Source organism: Oreochromis niloticus, linkage group LG19 (assembly GCF_001858045.2).
Source record: "Oreochromis niloticus isolate F11D_XX linkage group LG19, O_niloticus_UMD_NMBU, whole genome shotgun sequence".
NCBI lineage: Eukaryota > Metazoa > Chordata > Actinopteri > Cichliformes > Cichlidae > Oreochromis > Oreochromis niloticus.
The window spans coordinates 7,660,776-7,680,448 of record NC_031983.2 but is presented as its reverse complement, the minus strand read 5'-3'; the positions used below and the strand labels follow the sequence as shown (position 1 = coordinate 7,680,448).

At 41.1% G+C, this 19,673-nt stretch overlaps 1 protein-coding gene across 3 annotated transcripts in view; it reads right to left on the bottom strand.

The window, feature by feature from the left end:
* atrn (attractin) overlaps positions 1–19,673 on the bottom strand; it is a 130,910-nt gene that overhangs the window by 43,869 nt on the left and 67,368 nt on the right. For 2 of the 3 annotated variants that reach the window (XM_005453367.4, XM_005453369.4), the window contains exon 26: positions 6,126–6,204. In XM_005453367.4, the coding sequence (XP_005453424.1) occupies positions 6,126–6,204 (79 nt within the window). Of the gene's footprint in view, positions 1–6,125; positions 6,205–13,349; positions 13,641–19,673 lie in introns of those variants that run through there. The other variant, XM_005453372.4, reaches the window with a different exon arrangement.

The window sequence follows — 19,673 nt, the reverse complement described above, 5'->3', positions numbered from 1 at the left end:
TCTGCTTTTTAAAAAAATAGACTTTCATGTGTGGACGGCGTATTTCATCAAAGAGATGAGGGAAACCATGGCCATTTCAAGCAAGAAACTATATTTATGTTTAACCCGAGTTAGGTAACCTAAAACGCTAAAAGAAACTTTAGGTTTAAACGTTGTAGCTTATGTAGCAGCTGCGGTTCATTTTATGATGGGGCCTGAGCCTCGGCGCCTTGACTGACATCCTTTTTTGCTTTTTCATAGTTGAGAGGAGGTAGTAGTGGGAGGGCAGCTTAATGGCTGATAATAAATATGTGAAGGTATCTAAGAGACGTTTATCCCATTTCTGCTCCCTCCCTGCCTTCTTCCTGCAGGCAGCCTGCGTCTTGCGTAATGTAAATGTGGAACACAGCACAAACGATCAGGGACATTATCACACTCTGCATTTCTGTCAATACCTCAGGGTGCAATACGCGTCTAATATATGTCAAGTTATATGTGATATATATCTGGTTAAGTGCAACAGTGGATGTTGGATAAATTCACACTTTGTCATCATGAGGATATTTTTGGGAAGCTACAGTGGAGGAGGATCTCCAGGGGAATACAACTGTATGAGATCCCAGTGAGGGTGAAAAAGAGAATACTGGGAAAACTGACAATGAACATCAAAGGCTCACTCTATATGCATTACAATGTTATTCAAAATGGCTCCATCTCTGAACATATGACTCAACTCTTACACAGCCAGGTGCAGAAAATTCTGCCTTTCAACCCTCCAATTCTGGCCTAAAATCTCTGCTACAATCTAGCGAAATTAGATATTCTGTCCTTAGGCAAAGAAGGGGAAAGTGGCACCATTATTACAGTATTTTGCATCATGATATATTACCCTTTCAATAGATCTGCTTCCTGGATTTTCGCTTTAATTAGCCAGCTTGCTAAAAGAATAGAAAAAAAGAGAAGAAACAACTTTAATCATTTGCGTCTGTTACAGGCCTGCGTAAGCTGTGCCTGAAACCTGTCTGTGACGCCATAATTGTTGGCCGCTCAAAAGAGAAAACTGTAACTCTCGTTTTAGCACTCTGTCGCTTCGATTAACTTTAGGACAGTAAATATAGACATAACGCAAAAAGATAAAAGTGAGAATCAATTTAGAACTACAGCCATTTAAGTCCTGCTGTTGCTAAAATGTTACCACAGGAATAATCAACTTGCATTAACAGCGTTGCTCAAGCACTGCTTATTCTGACTAAAATGCCAGAGCCTGCTATGGTACCGGCTGTGGTCGGGTCCATCTAATGCCATCTGGCAGCTCCAGCTTCCTTCAAAGGAACTGTCAGGTCTCAAAGGAAGGCTTTGATTTAGATTCAGACACTACAGACCACACACCGCAAGCACGCACATGTATGCAAACAGATGCAGGGTGCAGACACACATGAGGAAAGAAATACATCAGAATACTTTGAAACCTGCACAAACAAGCCACACGCAGTGACCAACAGGTGGAACCGACATTCTTAGCAGGTGTTAGCCTACGCCTACAATAACAACAACTTCAGACACAGTCCTCGAGTCATTAATACTCCTGGCACCAAATTAACACCTGGATGCCTTCCAAATGAGAATAAAAAACTGAATTTTGGAGAACTGCGAGATTATAGTTGGTCATGCTAAAGAATAAAAAGAAATACTCTGTTTCTGCTAAAATGTTCCCTTTTTTGTAACCTTTATATATAACCTCTATTAATATCGCATCCTAATATACATTTTGTATTAAAGTTTTTGGATGGGGTTAATAAAAATCTTCTTAACAAACACATTTTTAAAAATAAAAGTAATGTTTCAAAGTCAGTTTCCCTCAACAAAGGTGTCATTCTAAAAAAGCTGATTTCAATCCCTGTGCCTACAGCCACATCTTTAAAGAGGAAGGAAAAAAAGTCTCACAGTGACATTTGCATTATAGGGCTTGAGCTAACACTGTTATCCCGAGCGACTTACAATGCCTGTGACAGCACAATGAGCTTAAACTCCTTAAAGTCAAATGACAAGCAGCCAGCGGTGGGAAATAAAAGGACTCGAGGCCATCGGCTTAAACTCCTCTGACCCTGCAATGACCACATAAAATGCAACGGCCACCACTTTCCACTGCGTCGGGCCTAAGTGGGGTGAACGTGGGCATAATTAGATGCAAATGTGTGTCACTGTACAGCTGATGCAAGCACCAAGTAACATGGAGGAATCAAGGATAAATGTGAAAGCCAAGCCTTGAGGGACAGTGCTGAAAAGAACAGAACGGTCTCGATGTCAAGGAAGCGAACGGCTGTAACGGAGACAGTCGACCTCGTGGAAAAACATGATTAGCTTTCTGTTTGCGTGAATTGTGTGTCACGCTGTGTTCACATGGAACATGAGCGTGCATGAAGGCAGGTTGCCTGTGCTGCTAGATTAAGTCACATTTGATGGAAATTTGTCATCTTCGGTTTCTTTATACGATACTTGTTATGGCAATACTAGATGAAGATAAGTGGCAAGAATTTAGGAGATGTGAGTGTGTGCATGAGCAGCATAAAATAAACTCCACGAGTCAACAGACTCCAAAATAGTATGTCCAAACATTTTTCATGTAAAAGCAATAATAATAATAATAATGATGATAATGAAATCTCTATTCTTACTATTCCGAGTGGTTGTGGAGAGAGGTGGGTATTAGATCCCAAACCTGTTGAGCATTTCCCAATCCTAATTCAAGTTGACATCTGTGATAGGAAGAGCTCACTATATAAACACTAGTTTTGGGGGGATTTTCCCCCACAGTGGTTTATAAAAAGGCTGCTGAGTCAGTGATGTCATAGCTAAATTTGTGATTCTGCCTGGCAACAACAACTAGCTTTATAAATTGGCTCATCTTTCCTGCAGATTCTTCACAGATGGATGTATGACTCGGGGTATCATCTCACTCATCCCACAGCATTTTACCAAAATGTGACTTCACAACTAGCACTAGGACCGAGCTTCATTTGCTGAAATTGCAACTTGTTTTCTTTTCTTTTTTTTTTTACTCTGGGCTTATAATGAGTTTAGGAAAAAAAAGAGAAAGAAAACAACTGTATAATGTTTACCATCTTCCATTAACTACTGATTGGTAAAATATCTGTAATAGGGTTAGGGTTAATAACTGTGAAAGAACAATTATTAATAACAAGAATACCTGGCATTTAGTACAAATGCGTACTGTATAATGAGCATAATTTATCCAGTTAGCCTGTCATGAATAGATGACTGGCAAATTACGTCATCATCACTGGGGTCTTTTTTTCACAGCATAACCTTTCATTTCACTGTTTTGCAGATGACTTGCAGATTTTTTTTGCCTTTGTGAGTAAATACATTGGGTCCTTTATCTTCCTATTGTAAGACAAATGTTAAAAACCTCATTGTGTACCTTGATAGTTACTTTAAACTGTGCAGGCAGGTGAGTGCAGTAGTCCATTTTCCCCATCACTTTGACATGAGCCCAGGTTTACTCTACAAAAGGCATTTTAGTGAAACCTACAAGCTTTTTCAGGTGTTGGGGAGTTTAACACTGGCCACAGTTTTCAGGTGGCCACCAATCCTCTTAACAAAGTTCCAGTTTTAATTTTGTGTAAAGGTTAGAGTGTACAGCATCCAGATGGACAACAGTGGTTTTATGATGAAGAGAGGGCAGAGTGGGTGCAGGTAAAAGGGGGATGATAAGAGGCACAAGAGGTGAGGCTGATTACAGCACTTTCGGACGATGTTACAGGCAAAAGGCACTTCAACCGACACGGCGAGTGTAAAAAGCACAGACCAAAAGTTCACATTAAGCACAACATTAGCGTGTATGCTCTTAGACACTGACACATACGCACTCGCACACACGCACACAAAATGCAGAAACACAGTGCCACCAGCACACAACCTTTCAGCCACTCATTCAAAAGGTGGTCCAAACCCTTCTGGAAGCACACATGAAAAAGCATTTTGTCATTTTCCCAGCGAGGCAGTATTCAACATGCAAAAACTGCACTGACCTTTCATACTTCTCACATCGCGTTAGTTTTCCACATACAGAAAGCAAATGCAATGCGTGGCAATCTGTCTGAACAGCTAGTCAGGCCAGACTGTTAGTTAAGCATTTGTTGAGTCTTAATCATGCAAACACCGAGCTTACAGAGAGAGATGTGACAAGTTAAAAGCAATCTGAATTCTTGCTGATAATTAACTAGTAAGCCATCCAACTCTTCCTCAGCCAGCTAGTGAAAGTTGACTTATATGTCTGATGTTTAAAAATGATTTTGAAAACGTATTCACTTAATCCTTCTAACTGTAGAGATTACTTGTTGCTTAACAGGACACTGATGGCTTTGCAATGACTTGTAACTTGCAGCATGATTGCACATTTTCATTAGTCTTAGCAGTAACTTTAAACCAAAGAGACCATTGCAATCAACACGTGATGATATGTTATATGTTATAATGATATAAAACCCAAGGTTAATTGAAATATGAGTGACTACAGAAGTCAAGTTTAAAAATGCATTACACCCAGGACTCTTTTAATATTCTCTCCTGATTATTTCTGTGTCCTGGGGAGACAGGGGTAAGCATGACTCTAAATACTGGAGTCATAATACTGCTAATACCTGCTGCTTTATGAAAGACCACTGATGAATGTCTGCCTCAATACATTAACAACAACCAAACACTTAATGGTTGCAGGGCTGTTGTGATTCAAATGACTTAGTGTGCACATTGATAATACCGGAAGGAGCCAAGAGTTTAGTGTTGCCTGAAAGTCTGTAGAGTCGATTGCGTTAACTCTTTCCCCTATAAAGACGACCAAGGGTAGCTGCGTAGGCAGGGGCCACCGTCACTAGCTTCCGGTGCACACCAAGGCATTTTGTTCTATAAGCAGGCCTGAAATGCACTATATTGCCAAAGGTATTCATTCACACATCCAAATCATTTAATTCAGGTGTCCCAATCGCTTCCATGGCCACAGGTGTATAAAATCAAGCACCTAGGCATCCAGACTTCTTCTACAAACATTTGTGAAAGAATGGGTCGCTCTCAGGAGCTCAATGAATTCTTGTGTGGCACCGTGATAGGATGCCAAGTGTGCAACAAAGTTTATTCGTGAAACTTCCTCACTACTAAATATACCACAGACAACTGTTAGTGATATTATAAAAAATAAAGTGGAAGCGACTGACAATGCGATGCATAAATTTGCAGACCTCCAAACTTAATGTGGCCTTCGGATTAGATCAAGAACAGTGGATAAGCAGCTCCATGGAATGGGTTTCCATGGCCAAGCAGCAGCATCCATGCTGGACATCACTAAGCGCAAAGCAAAGCATCATATGTGCTTTACACCACTGAGCAGTGGAGACCTGTTCCCCGGAGAGAGGAATCAGACTTCTCTGTCTGGCAATCCCATAGATGAACCTGTGCCAGGACTGACTGACTGCACTATGCCAAGTTTAAAGTTTGGTGGAGGGATTGGTTATGGTATGGGGTTGTTTTTCAGAAGTTGGGCCCCTTAACAATTCCTTTCACTGAAACTGTTAATGCTTCAGCATACCAAGACATTCTGAACTTTGTGGGAACAGTTTGGGGATGACCCCTTCCTGTTCAAACATGACGGTGCACCAGTGCACAGAGTAAGGTCCATAAAGACATGCATGAGTGAGTTTGGTATGGAAGAACTTGACTGGCCTGCACAGAATCCTGACCTCAGTCCAACATCAGTTTCTGACCTCACAAATGCATTTCTGGAACAATGTCCAGAAATTCCCATAAACACTCTTCTAAACCACGTGGAAAGCCTTCCCAGAAGAGTTGGGCCGACATAATAAAACCCTATGGATCAAGAATGGGACGTCCCTCAAGTTTATATGCGTGTGAAGACGGATGAGGGAATACTTGTGGCAATATAGTGCATGACAGAATCAATGCAATCACACTTCTTTGTGATTGTGGACAAAAACTAACTTCATATATTTATTCCACTGGATAATCCACAAAACAAAGCAACTTTCACAGCAGCATAACTTTAACCAGAACTGAGTTGATGTGGTTGTGGCAGCTTAAAATCAATTGTAAGCATGGAGTCACAGTCTTACCTCTCGCCGCCGTGACGCCCAGCAGCTCTGTTTGATCTTCCAAACTACGGCAGCCACCAGGAGCAGGGACAGGAAGCAGCTGTGGGGGGAAAAGACAAAGGAAGTCCAAAATATATTAAAAAAGAAAAAAAAACAGATAAATGAAGAGATGAGAAGACAAAAACTATAAGCTTTTGTCTTCTCATCAAAGGCTATAAGGATGATTTGACGTTAACGTTATAGGAAAGAAGTATTTGACTACGAGTTTTATTTTCTGTCACTGATAAATATATTAACAAACAGATTTCTGACATCAAACATATGCATGTGTGCATTTTAAACTGACAGCAATTAGGGGAGGAAAATAAACCAAAATAAAACGAGGTGATGCCAGCCCACACCGAACAGCATTAAAGAGCGACAGGTCTGAAACTCGAAGGGTAAGATTAATTATCATAAGCGATGAATCTGCCACAATACGCACAACCTTTGAAGTCAATTTGACACATTACTGCAGCCTTTTCCATCTGTACTGGAAATCCAGGAAAACTGCTTGACAAATATGGGCAGCTGATAAAGTTACACAAATTTTCATTTTACTGGAAATATTGTCCTTTTTTTCAAGATCAAAAGAATCAAAATGATACAGATAGATGTCCAAAAACGATATGTAAGATATATTCTCAGCTTTAGAAAAAGAGCTGAGGATGTCACTTCTTCACAAGATACAAGGTGATCGTGCTAAATGTCAAAAGAAACAAGCTAAAAAACAAAAGGTTAACAAAAAATGGATGAGTACACTTTGCGCTTTTCTTCAGGTTGTTTAGGAGGGTGGTCACACATGATGATTTTCTGCTTAAATACCTTTAAACAACACACACACACACACACACACACACACACACACACACACACACACACACACACACACACACACGGTCTTCAACCACCATTCCATTTTATGCCCTCGAGCTCCAAGTGTTGACATCAAGTACCATCTTTGTCATCCTGTTATGTTTCTGCTCCGTTTTACTCTACACTCGCTTCCTTTCATTCTTCAGCACTTTGTGAAATGTTTTTTCATGTTTTTTCTTGAACACATAATGTGTTTTTCTTGGTTCATTTCAAGAACCGCCCTCCCCCCTCCACACACGCGCACACATACACACACAAATAAAATATACAAAGAATCAAAACGCTGAGCGCCATTTGCACTCTACAGAAAAACACCTTGAGGTGATGATGATTGTGGTGACATGTCTGGGTGACATGGTTTGTTAGCATCAGTGTGTGTGTGCGTGTCTGCTCTCCCCGGCTTCCAGACGTGTACTTAGACAAGATGGAGTGAGTGTGTGTGCGCGCGTGCGTGCAAACACATCAGGGACAACATCTTTAGCACTCAGCTTCACTCTCAGCCTGTCATGGCTCTTGCTGATCTTGATTCAAAGGTATCAGAAGCACGATGGCAAAATAGAATAGAATAGAATAATAGAATAGAATAATCCTTTAATTGTCCCACAAGGGGAAATTTGGTTGTAACAGCAGCCAGAAAGACACTAGGGCTGCCACGATTAGTCGACTAGTCACGATTACGTCGACTATTAAAATCGTCGACGACTAATTTAATAGTCGACGCGTCGTTTGAAGCTTTGTAAGATCCCAAAAGACGCAGGAATAAGTAGTAGTATTTAAGAGTGTAATAACGGACTGAAACAGAAGATGGCAGCACTGCATGTACAAGGATGCCAGCTGCCGTTAAACCCCGAAGAAGAAGAAACTGTGTTCCAGAATTCATAGCGCGGCCCAGCGCAGTTGTCAACAATGGCGGCAGCTAGTTAGTTTTAATATTACAATTATTATTCTTTCTGGGTCACAAAATAAACGTTTAACATATTTTCAGGTGTACATTTTACGTCCAATGGATGCATGATCTGATTAGTCGACTAATCGCAAAAATAATCGGTGACTAGTCGACTATCAAAATAATCGTTTGTGGCAGCCCTAAAAGACACATATACAAACAAACAGTACACAGGACACATGTGTACTGTAAAATGCCTAAATATGAGTGATTCGTGACGCAGTTTCCTTCAGGACGGGAGAAAAAGACAAAAAAACCCATCTACCCTTAAAAAAGAGATACGTGACATTAATTACTAAGTCTCATGTAATTTAGAACGGCTCACTTTTCATATATGAGGAATAAATCTTTCCTCAAACTAGCACATTAATAACAGTAATATTTATGTTGATTTTCATATATGGGTCAATTTAAAAGTCACAATAGGTTAGAACTTAAAAAAGGAGCATACTCTGGTGTTTTGTCAAAGCTAAAGGCATTTTCTATCAGAGACACAAAGCTGGCAAGCTTCATGGCAGTATGTGTCACGTCTAATTTAAAAATACAGAACAGTACAAAGTAAGTGAAGCCGTGTTTCCAGTTTATACCGTGGCATATCGGCCTCCAGGTCTCTGTATACTGCAGTATTCAACACAAGACTGAGTCCTCAATGATTAATGGGCTCTGAGCTAACTGTCTGAAAGACTGAAAACTACTGGCTTTGACTTTCATAAATACATTTATGCTTTATTGTCTCAAGTGTAGTTTTTTTTCCTATTGTTTATCACATAAGGAATATTTGTGAATACACTTTCTGGGCTTTTGAAGTGGATTTAATTAGTCCACATTGAAGCGTAACTTCTTCAGACACGAGGGCCTTCCAGTCAGACCCCTCGCAGGGTTTTCTCCAAAGTTCTTCCACTTTTTCCATCTAAATGCCTTTGCCTATTTTAATAGTGGCTGTGATGCGTCAGATCTTTATTCATCGCTGCCGACCACATCCGAGCCCCCGCCCACCCTGTGTGACTCTTTAAAGTGCCATTTATTTAAAAAAAAGGAGAAAAAAAAGATTCCCTTATCTCTCTGGGCTGAAGAAGCCCCTTAAGAGATCCATCCGTTCAGCCATCTTATTGATCTGGCTTCCTGCTCATTGCTTTAAAAGCAACACGGTGCTGATGAATGACTTGCATGAATAGATATCGGCTTCACATCAAAGGCTTCCCTGCTCAGCAGGGTGGGAGGAGAGAGACACAAAGGACAAGAAGAGAAGGAAAGACAATGATGAAGAAAATGGACAGTGATGGTGAAAGACAACGTGAAACAGACAGATTGGAAAGTGTAAGCTAAAGTCTAAACAATGGACAAAGTTTAGAGTTAAGGAGGAGAAAATGGAGCAAGAGACAAAGACTGAAGGAATCGAAAGTAACACCGGAGAGACAAACACTAAGAGAAGCAGACGGAGACAGACACAGAGAAATGTGCTTCATTTGATCTCAACCTCCGCAAGGGAAACTGGGAAAGTTAGTCAAGCTTCAGCTCCCACCTCAACCCATACGTCACACCAGCATCTCTCACTTTCAATGAAAATAGAAAAGCGCATTCACCAGCAGATGCTGCCTCACCAAAGCCACCTGTGACAATCGCACTTCACCTTCTCTAACGTCTCAATAAAAGTAACTCGGAGCAAACGGATTACGAATTTCGGGGGTTATATTTATGCGAATTCCCGTACATTTAGAAGATGGTGATCTAACCGGAGCATCTGTTTGCCTTTGTGTAGCAGATTCCAGCAACACCATTAACAAAATGACACAAAGTACAAAACACGTGGGGAAAAAAAAAAAAAAAAAAAAAAGCATCAGACAACTGACAGTGGGGTGAACTTAACCCTACTAAGCTACAGGTTCAACAGTGCACACATACACATACGTACAAGGAAGTTTCTGTTGCCTTAACAACACAATTGTGTTAACATTTCTGTTCCTTCTGTCGAGATTAATACAAATCAACGCAGTTTGAATATCTGCTACTTCCTGTGAGATCTGTCTCAGTTATTTTCATGCTTTTTAAGAGCACCGAGCTAGCCAGGTTAAGCAGGTTAAACAGAATCACTCTGATGGCATGTTCAAGGGAGGTTCCCTCTACTGAAAAATACCTAATGGGGAAAAGATCAAACTCAACTTTGTAGCAGGAACTCACCAGTACGATTTCTTTTATCCAGTTTCCTCAGATATCTAACGTGTAAAGAAAAGTGACTGAATCGAAGTTTGAAAGTTTACGAAGGAAAAAAAACTGACTCTCTAAACACATTAAATGATTATTTCAGTTTCCTGGAAACAAAACCGTTTGAATTTAATTAGTGCAATGAGCAAAAAGTCACTTTAAAACAACACCCAAAACTAATAAACAACATTTTACCAAATATTCAAGTTAAAATCACCAGTTTCATCAAACTCATCGTATTCAGTTGTAATTAAGTTGAATTTTATAAACAGCAGAAAGTATCATTCTGACACTGACTATGATTTATGGAACAGACTGTAAACTACAGCGCCAAAAACATAAAATAAAATGCTTTAAAAAGATCATTTGGTATGGATTCTTATGATATTTGATACCATGTTAGTGAAAATTTATATGGCAAATACGGAACAAACTAAGAAAACAAGAAGAGGGAAAACACTTTTTCACAGCACCCTATGTCAGGAGTTTAGCAAGAGTGTCAGCATGTCATTATTCAGCACTTCTGGATGATGTTAATGCTTTTTCTACTTTACCCAAGATTCATTTCAGGCAAAAATATCAGACAGGAATGGCATTCTTCTTTCTTTTTCTTTTTCCAGTTCTTAAGCAAATACTGGGCAAAACCTCTAAAGGAGAACAACATAACAAAAGAGTAATATATGTATATATAATATCAATTTTATTCTAGAGTAACAGGTTACTTATATCGCAGTTTTACCTTCAAATGCATTCTAAAATGAGAATATAGTGAGCATTTTTTAATTTTGTTCCATTTAGAAATTTGGGATTTTCTCATTTCAAGCTTGAATTTAAAAGTTTAGCTGCTCAGTGCAAAGTTTGATGAAATTACAGAAGATGCTAAAACGGTGACAAAAAAAAAAAAAAAAAAAAGAGTTGTGTGTGCAAAGCTCTGGAGTGTTTTGGGTAAAAAAATGATGGATGCCGTCTATTTAAGTGGCAGAGTGGAAAGCGGAAAAAGAGCCAGGCGAAGTGTATTATAGCCATGGGCTGCTGAGGCCAGAGAGGTGAGCTCTGACGTGTCATTGGCTAACCTGACAGCAAGACAACAGCCACAGGGCAAACACCAGCACACTGGTTCTGTTGTCCACAGCCAGCTGAATACTAATCCTGCAGTCTGCCTGCTGCTGGCTTTTACTCCGGGGTGGGAAATGAAACCTGCTCACTAGCCAAACAGCATTTCATTTTCGCTATGACTGATAAGTTTTGTCCGCTGAACCACACACACTAATCAGCAGTTGCTCAGAGGTCCTATTCTGCCATGCACTTGTCGCCACTAAACCCTGCAGCGCTGCGGGTGATGGGACCCTTCAAAGGAAGGCTAACCTACCTGAAATAAAATGAGGACCTGAACATGTCACAGAATACAAATTTGGGTATAATCTGTGCAGCTCCAGATCGTTTGTTTACTCTCTGCTCTAACAATGGAAGCAGCGGTTATTTTCGGTACGAGGGCAAAACCAAATACGGTCTAAGAAAGCAGAATGAGAAGCCTGCAACCAAAGCCGTGTGCTGCACTTGTTTCACATAGCCCTGTAGACTTCCCCAATGCCAAATTGTGAATTAATTGATTAATTGATAATTAAACTGGCCACCCTCAGTTATTGTTTCATCTCTTAGAGCTTGTTAAGATGACAGGGTGAAGCTAATTAGAACTGTGCTTCTTTGAAACTGGAAGTTCAATAAGAGGATGATTAATTGTGCCGCGGAAATAATCATTTAATGTTGTACGTTTGGCCACTGGGGCTGCAATGTGAGGGCTGATATTTACTGAAAATACCACAGCACCAAACTTGCTAAATGTGAGTTTGGGAGTGTCGTACCACCTGCCTGAGATGTCATTCAGGTTAAGGTGGTAGCGACAAACTCAAGGATGAAAACAAAAAGCTTCTTAGGGAATAGAAGGATTTAGAAATTGATTAATGGAAAGGGAAGAGATTTCCTTTGAAAAAACCTATGCAGTTTGAGTTTTTGCACCATCGAACCTCACCAGGTAATAAACTGTAGAAATGAGAGCTATTCAACAAGTCGCATTATATTTCAGACAATCCTGAGCTGAGGCCCGCAGCATGAAAACTCCAATTCCACATCATCTTTTGTCCTGCGAGCTTTTTTGCTTTTGCTTGTATAACCCTGCCAAAACTCATTGTTATGGGAAAAAAAGCAGCGCTGAACGCAAATGTGCTAGACGTAGAGGAAGGGGGTAGACACGAGGCTGATCAGATGGGGAGGAGAAACAAACAAACACGTTGCCCTCCTCTTGGGACTTTTTCCCTCGTGTCGTGGCCTCGGTCACATTCCTCGTACCCTCCTCCCAACTCATTACAGGTGAGGGAAAGTGGTGAGGAGGAGGAGGAGGAGGAGGAGGAGTGGAGGCTTTGAGTCAAATCCACTGATCTCAGTGATTTATTATTAATGGGACGCAGAGGGGCTTTCAGATTCTCACAGACATACCAGGAGGGATTTGCCACAAGGTGCTTCTCGCACTCTATCTGCTGCATCTTACACTTGTATCGCTCTCGCTCCTCACTGATGACCTGGCCTGGATGAATATCGATGCAAAGATCGCTAAGAAAGCAAGAGAGGGGTGGGAAGAAAATAAAGCAGAGCGGGATGGAGAGAAGGGGCGAGAAGTTAAGAAAACAATGCTGTGAGGAAAGGAGGCAGAGGTGAAGATGAAGAGAAGGTTAGAAATGTGGAGATAACACAGACAGAAGAAGAGAAGACAGTAATGCAGTGAGGTAAACAGGCAGTTTTGCAGCAGCACACGTTCAGAATATGAGAAGGCAGAAATCCAGAGACAGAAAGAAACTGAGGACTAAAAAGCTCGGAGAGGAGAGAGTGGGGGGGTTTCTGGCACAGCACAGGCAGCAGCACCTGCTGAGCGCCGGGGGAGGCCCCTTAGGACAGACAGGCCGGGTTTGGATGCGTGTTCAGTATCTCTCTCTGCTTCTCTTTTTCAGGTGTTCCTACGGGGTGAAAGTGAATCTGCTTGTCAGTGCACACCACAAGAAGTAATCTGTGGGCAAACACTACACTGGGTCTGAACCAGTGTTAGTGTGTGTTTAGAGAAACAGAAGAAAGCAGCTGGTTTCCAAACGGTTTAAAACCATACAAACAGGCACTTTTACTTTTTTCTTTTATTGATAAATGAATGTAGACAGTACAGAATCTTTACAGTATATAAGCAACCTTAGTCTGTTTAACTGTTTGATATTAGTTCGAATTAGAATCTCCAGAAGTTGATTCTGTTCGTCTAGACGTAGCGTTTTCAGTGGGAGAAATGTTTCCTCACTCATCCAAGTGACTTCTTCAGTCTCAGCTGACGTCTTGATGCACGCTCACCCAGGTAAGTAGATCTCCCAAAGTTGATTCTGTTCATCGGGGCGTAGCGTTTTCAGTGGGACGAACGTTTCGTCACTCATCATTAGATTCTAAAATATAAGAATATTAAGTTAGTTAAAAAAATAAATAAATAAGATCATGGTCATGTTTTTCAGCCTAACAGATGAGTCTGGACAGAGGAGGTCTGTTCATTCCAGGACTGCCTGAGGAAACAGATGCGAGGAGCTTTAAACAAGGTAGATATACCAGACAGGAACCATCTAGTAATGCAAATAACCAATACCAATTTGACTTCAACTGCTGTACAGTTTTTACAGAGCTCTGTGCAATCCTGTGATAAACTAAGTACAATCTTGCTACTTGCATAGCAAGGGGGAGTCGCAGGCATGCTGCTAATAAAATGCTCATAAGAAACTTTGAGCAAGTTCATAACTCCAGAAGTTTCGGCAGCGTGCAGCTCAGAAGCATTCAGATGTGTTAACACAACGCCACTATCTTCCAGCAAGTCTCATGAGTCTCTACGGGGCTCTGTTAGCATGTTAAAGGTTAAAGTTTACAGTACAATGGCATAAAAAGACTAAGAAAGTATGACTTCTTGGGAAAATTCCTCCTCCCTCTAAAATAACATGGCAGCACAGCTGAGGTTGAAAAGTGTCAACGAACTTTCTACAAAACATCTGGACAGATGTCCTTCGAACAGACAGGAACAAAGTGGAAATGTGTGCATTGCACAGAGCCATGTATGGTGTTGGCACTTTATCAAGCATGGTGGTGGAGGGGTGAAGATTTGGGTTTGCAACCACAGGACCTGGACACTTTGCAGTCACTGAATGGACCTCCTCTGTACCAGCTGTCGCAATCACACAATCAAAGTGAAAACATCAACCAGACTGAAACACTGGGACTAAATTATTTCACAGTAATGTGAGAGACTGATAAACTTATACAGAAAGCAGCTACTGAATCATGGGGTGTACTGTGAAAACTCGTACAGAGCGGCACTTATTTGTTTGAAAAAAACGAAAATATTTAACATAAATTACATTTATGAGTAAAAACTATAACATGACATCTTCCAGCAAAACAAACCTAAATTTCATTTAAGGTAAAATCACAATTTGTACTATTACAACTGCTATTAAAATTACAAGTTTTTTACATTCATGCAAATATGTGAACGAATTGAGTATTAACATAAAACATTAATGTGAATATGAATTAATATTAAATTAGATTCAATTAAATTAGGCAACTCACCTGGTAGTGGAAGGACTTTAATTTCCTCTGATCCCTTTGGTGACTTTCCATTTGAATTAATGTCATTAGAAGGCGCATTTCAAGTGACACTAGAAAATGCTCTTGATTGGTTTGCGGTATAGAAATGGTTAGTGTTTGCCTGATTATTTTTCTAGACATTAGTTTAACATTTTCGTTTATACAATTATTTTTCTTCCTCAAAAACATGACTGGTTGGAGGGTTTCGATAGAAAAGAAAAAAATGAATTACTCCATCGCTCAGGATTGCTCATTTTCAAACCTAAAGCAGAAATCAGCCTTTGGCCTGTCGCCTACAGTGTTAGAAAATGAGGGAGAAATTATTAAATCATGTGGGTAAAGATTTAGCCCACTGAGGTCCAAAGACACATATCTGACCCCGGATATTTCTGCTATATTAATATAGCTGAATATTCATAAAGGGCCTTATTATCCAGCTCAATGATTTCAAAAGTTTGCATGACCCAAGTTCTGTTTTTGCACTGCAGACTCTTCCACAATCTGTGCTTCTGTCAATCATCCATCACCCGTCCTGTCAATGCGACGCGAGACGCTCATCCAGATGGACATTTGTGTACAAACACAAACATGTGTCAGAGGGAGAGCCGAGTGCACGCTCTGCACGGTGCATATCCCTGTTGGGGTCAATGTCACATTCTTTTCCAACCAATTACAGTGATCGAATCTGAAGACAGAAATGCTCTGGGCTCCACAGTGAAGCCAATGAGGACAAATGTCACAGGATAATAATGGAGAATGATTTGTCTTAAGTTAACGGGCTGCAGCTTAAATTGACATTTGGATTTGATGATATTGACCCAACTCCGTGCGCGTGCAGTCATCCGCGCTCCCGTCTGAAGCTTTAAAGACGCAGCGGAGAAAAAGCGCAGCCACTCGTTGCATTGTGAGGTTTGAAGGACAATCACTCAGCTCAGAGGGCACATAGCGCTAGTGAGCAGCCAGCTGCCTCATATACAGTCAGGTCCATAAATATTGGGACATTGACACAATTCTAACATTTTTGGCTCCATACACCACCACAATGGATTCCAAATGAAACAAACTAGATGTGCTTTAACTGCAGACTGTCAGCTTTTATTTGAGGGTATTTACATCCAAATCAGGTGAACGGTGTAGGAATTACAACAGTTTGCAAATGCGCCTCCCACTTATTAAGGGACCAAAAGTAATGGGACAATTGGCTTCTCAGCTGTTCCATGGCCAGGTGTGTGTTATTCCCTCATTACCCCAATTACAATGAGCAGAAAAAAGGTCCAGAGTTCATTTCAAGTGTGCTGTTTGCATTTGGAACCTGTTGCTGTCAACTGCCAAGATGAGATCCAAAGAGCTGTCACTATCAGTGAAGCAAGCCATCATTAGGCTGAAGAAACAAAACAAACCCATCAGAGAGATAGCAAAAACATTAGGCGTGGCCAAAACAACTGTTTGGAACATTCTCAAAAAGAAGGAACGCACCGGTAAACTCAGCAACACCAAAAGATCCGGAGGACCACGGAAAACAACTGTGGTGGATGACCGAAGAATCCTTTCCCTGGTGAAGAAAACACCCTTCACAACAGTTGGCCAGATCAAGAACACTCTCCAGGAGGTTGGTGTATGTGTGTCAAAGTCAACAATCAAGAGAAGACTCCACCAGTGTGAATACAGAGGGTTCACCACAAGATGTAAACCACTGGTGAGCCCCAAAAACAGGAAGGCCAGATTAGAGTTTGCCAAACGACATCTGAAAAAGCCTTCACAGTTCTGGAACAACATCCTATGGACAGACGAGACCAAGATCAACGTACCAGAGTGATGGGAAGAGAAGAGTATGGAGAAGGAAAGGAAGTGCTCATGATCCTAAGCATACCACCTCATCAGTGAAGCATGGTGCTGGAAGTGTCATGGCGTGGGCATGTATGGCTGCCAGTAGAACTGGTTCTCTTGTATTTATTGATGATGTGACTGCTGACAAAAGCAGCACGATGAATTCTGAAGTGTTTCAGGCAATAATATCTGCTCATATTCAGCCAAATGCTTCAAAACTCTTTGGACGGTGCTTCACAGTGCAGATGGACAGCTACCCAAAGCATACTGCAAAAGCAACCAAAGAGTTTTTGAAGGGAAAGAAGTGGACTGTTTTGCAATGGCCAAGTCAATCACCTGACCTGAATCCGATTGAGCATGCATTTCACTTGCTGAATACAAAACTGAAGGGAAAATGCCCCAAGAATAAGCAGGAACTGAAGACGGTTGCAGTAGAGGCCTGGCAGAGTATCACCAGGGATGAAACCCAGCGTCTGGTGATGTCTATGTGTTCCAGACTTCAGGCTGTGATGGATGCAAATCCTTTGCAGTCAAAGTATTAAAAAATGAAAGTTTGATCTATGGTTCTTATTCTGTCCCATTACTTTTGGTCCCTTAAGAAGTGGGAGGCACATATGCAAACTGTTGTAATTCCTACACCGTTCACCTGATTTGGATGTAAATACCCTCAAATAAAAGCTGACAGTCTGCAGTTAAAACATCTCGTTCGTTTCATTTGGAATCCATTGTGGTGGTGTATGGAGCCAAAAATGTTAGAACTGTGTCGATGTCCCAATATTTATGGACCTGACTGTATGAACAATGAGTGCTTCCGAGTGTGCGTGCGTGTAAGTGTGCACAGAAAGACCGAGCGTGTGCTTTGAGAGACTTTCTGTGCCAGCATCCAAACCTGCAGATGTGTTTGAGAGGCTCAATAGTGAGATGATGATCACAAAAACAGAATCATTTGTGATGTGTTGTAATCCACTTCCAGCTGCAAACATATGCAAGAGTGGCCATTAGGTTCCTATCAAAGTCTGGAGCCAACGCAGAGAACCCTGAGAGAGAGTGTGTGTGTGTGTGTGGTTGCGTCCAAAGTTAAGAGGATAGTCTTGCTTTTATTTCTTTCTGTGACTCGCTAAACGCTGGGCACCAAAATACACAGAAACAACAGAAATATGACGAGTTATCAAATAACACATCAACACACTTAACTCCAATTATGTGCGAGTAGTTGCTGCTGAAGCCTCAAAAGCAAAAATCACCTACAACACACATGCATGCATGGATCATGCATTTGAGGTCCACTTCATTTTAGAGGAGTTCTTGAGATGAAAGAAGAAAGGTGTTTTTTGTTTTGTTTGCACATGGCATCAAACAAAACATAAATAAAATATTAATAAAACTGATTACTGAATACTGAAAACACAGAACTTTAGGTACAAGAAAGGCAAGAGCGTTATGTTAGCATTGATAATGGAGGGGGAGAAAAAATAAGAAAAAAGCAGAAGGGAAGAAAGAACAGACAAACTGGTGTGCGACTGGGACAGGCTCAGCACAGAGCCAGTGGTGGAATGCAAAGATTAGACTGCTGCGGCTTCAGCAGAAGAGAGTAAAGGCCCGACAGGGAGGGCAGAGGGAGCAGGAGAGAGTTAGTTGACTGTGGGAGCCAGTGCGACACGCAAGGTTGAGATACTGACCGAAGAGACCTGGGATTGACGACACAAATCACCTCTCTGCTTTAATCAGGTAAATGGTTTAGAACAAGGTCAGCGGGTGCAAATAACACTGCTGCCCACTTTCTGCTGCTGCATGCTGATTGTGGTAGTGCTGAAAGTCGAGATCTCGCAGTTGTTCTGAATCACTTCTGGTTGATTTTGATTTCTAGTGTTGAGATATTCGTCCAGGAAAGCAAACAAAACCTAAGGAAGCTGTCAGCTGGTGACTTGACAGAGTTACATCTGTAAAGACATAACGTTTCTGATGTAGAGGAAGAAAAAAAGAGAAAAAAACCCAGCCCCGAGTGAAAGCTCATCTTCACTCTGATGTGCATTTTCAGTCAAACTCGTCTGTCTCGGAGGAGAGAATTTAAGTCTCCTTGGTGGCAGCGGCATGATTCATACAGCACCCACACATCCACCCAGACTTGGCCCAGGGTGGGCAGCCTGCTGGTACCCTGTCTTTTAATGCCTCAGTCCCAAGCAAATTACATTTCCCCTCTGTTAAGAAACAAATCGCTAATCATTTTAAATGCACAACCATGCTAACACACTGCAAAGTGAGGTGAAATGCGATTTTTAAAATGTGTTTTGCGATATTAATAATTAATCTCTCCGAGCATGACATGTCGCATGGGTGACTCCGTGTTGCTGATTCACATAAGCTCCATGTGGATCCGTCATCCTTGCTGCTGCACCGTTATGTTGGCAAACATTTTTAAAGTTGGGAATTTCTGTGGTGCTTTCAAAGACGGCTTTCCTTTTTGTCAACATACTCCAATACAGATTAGTCTCTCTCGATACGTTCTAAGGCAAATGTTACTCTGAATGAGACTACTGCAGGCTGTGGACTGATGTGCATTAGGTGCTCTAATGAGTATTTTTGGTAACAGGGCATTTGTCATTCTAGCTAGCAATTTGTTAAGGTTATCTGGAGACATTTGCCCTGCTGCTTCACGAAGCTGCACTGGTTTGACGGACACTTTGTTGCAGTTTGTTGTCCTCCTGAAGAGAGAAATTGGCACCAATCAGTCATTCAAACTGAAATGATACCTGTCCTTTTACAATTCTTAGACTTTACCGTTCTCAAATAATATAATATTATGTTAACAGTGCTAAGATAATTGGAAATGCTTTTGTTTTTATTCCTGTAGTAATTAAATAGCCTTTGTGCCACCACCAAAGTGGATTGATAAAGATATTTTATTAAATACCACTAATGACTTATAATGAATGATTTCATGAATTGGGCAGCTTGGCAGCACAGTGGTTAACACTGCTGCATCACAGCAAGAAGGTCCTGGGTTTGAATCCACCCTGCAT